Genomic DNA, 6,305 nt, shown 5'->3' on the forward strand with positions numbered 1-6,305 from the left:
TCTCGTGAAATCCCAAATGAGTAATAAACACAAGCTTAATTTTAAAAAAGTAGGTCTTCGGATTTCTTTATGCTTACAGCGTGGGAGAAACCCAAAATTTGATGACTTGTATCGTATCTTTCAGTAGATGTTCTTTAAGACATGTCTTTCAAGTTTTATATATTAAAAAAAAAACAAAAAACAAAAACAACCAACAAACACCCCCAAAACAAATAAACAAAGGTTATAGTGTAATAGCTTTTTCTTTGCCTCCTCCTTTTTATTTCACCCCTTGAGTAATGTTATAAAAATTAACAACTTCAATGATTGGCATATATTTGTTAATGAATTATAATAGGTGTTCTCATTGCATTAATTTTAAAAGTAATTATTTGCTTTGTTTGTTTTTTTTAATTTCAGGAGAATGAAATGGGGAAGTTTTAGAGCTTTGGGAATAACTTGGCGCAGTTGTCTCATTTGCTGCCAGAAGTAAGACCCAAGAATTCACATAAAGAAAAGTAAAACCTAAAATCATGTCATCTGAACAGGAGCACTTTTTTTGTGACAAAAAGCAAATCAGTTTCTTAAAACACAATGCTCTGAAGAATTTTTCTACAGACATTACTTTGAAAAAAGAACTGGTGGGTGATCCTTTAAGTATGACAATTCAATCAGCAATTTTAGATGTCAACCTCACTTATGGACTAAAAAACGTGAAGATTGAATTGCCCAAGGTGAACATTCCAAATGAAGTATTAATGAAACATGAAGTTGATAGGTTTAGAAAACTCTTTCAGTGTAAGCAGCAAACTGCAAGGAAATCCTTAAGTCTAGAGAAAATAAGTGGAAGCAATCTCAGTTGTTCAGAAGGAAGCCACTTGCAAATTAAACCAGAAGTGCAATTTGAAGAAGGGTTGAAAACTGGAGCAAAGATACTGAATTTCACTTGTACGAAGTGCAAGGATAACATTAGATACAGCCCAAATGACCTACAGAAACATTTTCAGCTGTTACACTATGGTGAGTTGCCTCTGTATCCTTGTGAGATGTGCAGCTTCTCAGCTAATGACTTTCAGTCGTTTAAACAACACAGACGAATCCATCGTAGCACTTTAGTAAAATGTGAGCTCTGTAATGATGAACAGATATACACTTTGTTGGCTTTGACAAAACACTTCTTATCAAAGCATTGTGTAAATGGACACTTCCAGTGTGAAAAATGTGGGTTTTCTACCCATGATGTGGGTACGTTTGTTCAGCACATTCACAAGCATAAGGAGATTCCTTATAAATGTGGAAAATGCCATCAAGAAAACTTTACAGAAGAGGAGCTCCAAAATCATCTCCTTGTTCATACCAGTATGTTTTCTTTTGGCTGTCCTTATTGCAGTTACAGCACATCACGGAAAGATTATCTTTTAAAACACATCATAGCTTTACACAGAGACCACTTCATTGCAAAAGAAAAACTGGAAAAGGATAAATATGAAAAAAGAATAGTAAAGACTCCAGCAGGACTGAAGCTTGTGTTAAGAAGGTATAAAATGGGAGCATCAAAAAAACCACTTTGGAGACGGAAGAAGATAAGCAGTGGAAGTGACAGTGCCGGAGAAGAAAATACACAAGTGCTAAGAAGTGTGAATAAAATTCAGACAAATGCTGAGGAGCTGAACCAGTGTATGAGAGATGTGGAAACAAATGAAGAGAAAGATCAAATGAAATACACGGAAAAACGTCATTTCATGGGTGGAATGCTCTCTGCTACTGCTGCACAATACAATAAGGCAGATGATGGGAAAAGTTACGGCCTGGGATTATTGAAAAATGCTGTTCATGGGCCAACAGTATTAATGGTTAAAAACAATAAAATAGCTGTTCCAGCAAATTACAGTGCTAAATTTATGGGCTTTAAAATGGTAGATGGAAAACAACATATTGTTATTAAATTACTACCTACAAGTAAGCAAAATGAATATTTGTTGGGTCAGAAAGTTGATCCTGTTAAAGATTGTTCTGCAACTCCTTTGCTACAGACTGCTGATCCCTGTGGCTTGTCTTCAGGTGCTGTACCACGTGTAATTGATCAGTCAACTTTAAGGAACAATTGTGTTCATCCATTAACCTCCTCTCCATTTTCTTGTCCTGCTCCTCATTCAGGAAAAACAAAAGTGGAAAAACAAAAGGACTCCATATTGTACGGTAGGAGTGTTTCTGAAACTGTAGCACCTTCTAATATAGCTGAAGGAGAACGTCCAAATTGTTTGCCAGTGAAGCTGGACTCAACTGTACCTCCACATGAAGAGGTAACAAAAGTTGGAGCTCAAACTAGTATCTCATGGGGAAGTTTTCATCCTTCAAATCATCCTCAGGTATTATTACCCGCTATTGCAAATACCCTTCATTATGACCCTGTGAAAATGCCCTTCTTTCCTGAACTGAAAATACAAAATGGTGGCCTGAATAATGGTAATGGAACTAATAATCTCTATTATTCAACATCAGTGGATTCATCTAATGAAGGGTTGTTGTCTTTTCACAACTATTCCAAAATGGACTCTTTGGATAATCCATGTAGCATTTGGATGTCAACAGATGACAGGTACAAAGAATTTAGCAAAAGAGGCTCTCTTCAAAACAGTAGAAATGAACCTGCATCTTCACATTCAGAATTAATGAAAGATTTGAAAGCAGAGAAAGTTGTGTCAACCCAATCAAATATTAATAAAACTTACAAACACATAAACACTAAGAATAACTCTGTGTCTTTTAAAAGCCAATCTAAATGTGGTGTTGACAGCGAGTGTTTTACAGAAGACAAGCACAATGGCCAACAGTATTTGGACACTAACGTAGAGCAAGGCTTTCAGAACGTAGCTGAGAAATTCCAGGAAAATGCCTCTGATGGTGTTAACTCTTTCTTAATGCCTAAAATCACATCTGTTTTCTCATTACAAAGTGAACAGGCAGCTAATTATTTATCTCCTGAGATAAACCAATTACTGCAAGATGTGTTAAAAGTAAAAACAACTTCTCAGCAGGAGCTCCACAGCAAGACTAACTGTGTCAAACTTCGTTCTGATAAGCTGCTTTCTGGTCCTGAGACTGGGAATGCAGCCTGCGTGTGTTTAAAAAGCTCTGCAACTGCGTGTGGTTTTCAGAGGCCTCCTTCTAACGTACACTTCCCTTTATGTGAGAGAGAGTTCAATACAAGATGTAGCACAAATGAAGGTACGTGTTATGGGAGAGAAAGACAGACACCCAAAATGTCACTTGATTCACAGGACATGGACAAATTATCCAGAACTCCTGGTGATGGTACATTGCTAAAAACTCCTACTCCTACACAGCAGCTAGTGAAAGATAAAGTACTGTCTGCAGCTCAAAATTCTAGCAGCTTTTCACCAGTTTTGCCTGTTCTTCAGGAACAGAAGAAAGCCCTTTTTGTTCAGTCCCTTCCATCACGATTTTTTGTTCCTTTCCACCTTTCTAACCAGTCTAGACAACAGGTGGTGTCAGGAAAATATCTTCCATCAACCAGTTCATCAGATGAGCATGTTAGTAAAGGTGTACCTGCATCTTGTGTCTCAAATAAAGGACCTGGAATGATTGCGACTTTTAGTGGGGCAGTTGGAACAGTTGCAAATGCCACTAATGATACATCTCAGGTTTTAGGGGGAATTGCATCCAGAGAATTTGGGAAACTAACCATATCAGCTTCAGAAGTGAAGGGGGAAAATGGCAGTTTTAGAAATTTAAGAAGTTCCTGTAATGGGGAAGTATGTGGTACAGTAAATGACTCGTTGAATAGTATGCCATTCAAAGCAACTCTTGTAGTTAAAAACTCATCAGAGTCATCTGTGAAGGCAACTTCTTCTGTGAAGGTGTTACCAGAGCACCAGGATTCTGTCTTTGGTTCTTTGGAGTCAGTAAAACAACAGGAAATTAAACAGGAACAACATGTTTATGCACTTTCGCCTGACGGACAGCAGGGAGTTTTTCTGAAATATATGACACCAAACAAGCCTGTAGTTCATAAGCCAATTTTTTTTCAGGATAATGCTCATCAAAATCGTCAACCAAAGAAAACTGGAGCCATGCAACAACAGCCTTTGCTGAAAATTAAGACTCCTACTTCAGATACACTGTCTGATAACACTCAGTCAGTAAGCAACTTGGTGCCCTCACTACAGGTGGATAACTTGCAGTCCCTTACTCCTGCACTAGCACAGAAACAAACTAATCTTAGTTTTGATGATGCCTTAAACTTACCAAGTAGGTTAATGCCAGCAAATGCCTCTTTGGCAAGCTCTAATCCAGCATGTCATGTTCCTCCTGTAGAACCTGTTTATTCTGCTAAATCTGCAGGGACGCAGTTGCAAAAACGTTCTATTGAGAGTACGCAAGTAATAGCTGCTAACAAGAGGAATAACTCTGGTTGTCGGAAGTCCACATGGACCACCCAAAACAGAACTGCAAAAGTAAAACCTAGTTTAAAACAAGCTGGATCTAAAAGTTCGGGAACTGTGGGTGGGCAAAGAAACAAGAATTTCAAACGTAAAAGGAAGGCTAATTGCCCAGAACCTCCTAGAAAGAAAGCAATGTTGCACAGAAAGTGTAAAGAAAAGAATCAGGCTGATACTGTTAGTGAATCAGGTAGCCCTTACAAACCAAGGGCATCAAAAAAAACTGTGAGGACTTTGAAATTACTCCCTTTTAATTCTAACCAGCTTGTAAAATGCCCCCGGAGAAATCAACCAGTTGTTGTGCTTAATCATCCTGATGCAGATGTTCCAGAAGTTGTAAACGTAATGAAAACTATTGCTAAATTTAAGGGACATGTTCTTAAAGTTTTATTGTCAAAAAGAACTGTTGAAGCTCTTCTGCAGCCAGACCTCTGCAATCCTTCGGATGTAACTACTGATAATTTTTCTCAAAAAAGATACAGGACAATAAAACCCCTTCACCCTGTAAAAGAAAGATTTGTCTTAAAATTGACACTGAAAAAGACTAGCAAAAACAATTACCAGATTGTGAAAACTACCTCTAATAATACCTTGAAAGCTAAGTTTAGCTGCTGGTTTTGTGGTAGAATATTTGACAATCAGGATAATTGGGTAGGGCATGGACAGAGGCATCTGATGGAGGCTACTCGAGATTGGAATTCATTAATGAAATGATGACCAGTGAAGAAAATATTCCTTAAAGTTTAAAAAAACCCCAGCTGGATTAGGATACACAAGTCATTCTGTTTTGTATGTCAGTATTGTAAGGGAAGTTGAAAAAGGATGCAAAGTGCTTGTGTTTTAAAAGAAAGAGTGTATTCCCAATTGCCATCAGATTTGAGAAAGGTCAAAGAACGTGGTTTAAATAACTTGTAAGTAACTGCAAATACAATTGCATAAAAATATATATTATTTTTATTACTGCTATCATGTGCTATATTTTTATTCTATAGAATGAGTCTTCAGGGCCTTTGTTCTGTATATACTTAAAATCCCATAACATGTAAATATTTTTGTACTTTTCAGTTACTTGGTATAATTCTTGCACAGAAATTACACCCCTCCCCCCAGTTTTTAAGTTCTGTGCATGCACTACTAAAACCAATTTTTAAAATCTTTTCAAATACACAAAGCTGTTATCCTGGGATTTTTGTTATTTTCACTTATTAGCTCTTGATTTTGTTTTTCAGGGATTGAACACTATTATTAGCAAGTGCCTCAAAGATGTGAAGCAGTTTACATTATGTTGACTGTGTAACCTTGGGTCCGTATAGGGCCACTCCCCCACAGTTTCATTTAAACAAAGCCATATGTGAATGCTTTAAGCTATATTGCTATGCACATGACACTTGTACTATTTCTGTGCAGTTTGTCTACTTTCTTAGTGAAGTATTTTTCATATAAATTAATAAAACATATTATGGTTGTGTTAATACACTGAGTCAGAATGAAATTGATTGAAAATATACAGTATATATATTCATAATGTATATGGTGTTTAAGAATGGTGAACATTCCTAATCTGTATTGATTTTGTCACTATTAAATTTGCTATAACTTGTGTTTACAGCATTTGACTTTGAGCATTTATAGAGAATGTTTCTATATTGCTATGTCTGCCACAAACCCTATAGGAAGGTCAGGATATGGGGACATACAGAGCACCATTTTAGGCTTGTAATTGCATCATAGTTCTAATTCAGGTGGATGTAACTTGTCCCCATAATGACTTAATGTTTTCTACTATTGCTTGTTCAGATATACTGTCTTTCGGGGCACCAGGAGTTGGGCAAAACCAAGGCTAGAGTTATTCTTCCCTTACTT

At 36.9% G+C, this 6,305-nt stretch overlaps 1 protein-coding gene across 1 annotated transcript; it reads left to right on the plus strand.

The window, feature by feature from the left end:
• Window positions 1–390: 390 nt before the first annotated feature.
• ZNF518A (zinc finger protein 518A) lies at window positions 391–6,050 on the plus strand. Its single transcript, XM_068197731.1, has one exon. It carries the CDS (start codon window positions 513–515, stop codon window positions 5,154–5,156), a length of 4,644 nt encoding a protein of 1,547 aa, XP_068053832.1. The 5' UTR covers window positions 391–512; the 3' UTR covers window positions 5,157–6,050.
• Window positions 6,051–6,305: the final 255 nt, after the last annotated feature.

Source organism: Anomalospiza imberbis, chromosome 8 (assembly GCF_031753505.1).
Source record: "Anomalospiza imberbis isolate Cuckoo-Finch-1a 21T00152 chromosome 8, ASM3175350v1, whole genome shotgun sequence".
Lineage (NCBI taxonomy): Eukaryota > Metazoa > Chordata > Aves > Passeriformes > Viduidae > Anomalospiza > Anomalospiza imberbis.

What these genes read in the sequence shown, in the direction of transcription:
- ZNF518A (XM_068197731.1), top strand. Translation starts at nt 513, where the DNA reads ATGTCATCTGAACAGGAGCACTTTTTTTGTGACAAAAAGCAAATCAGT.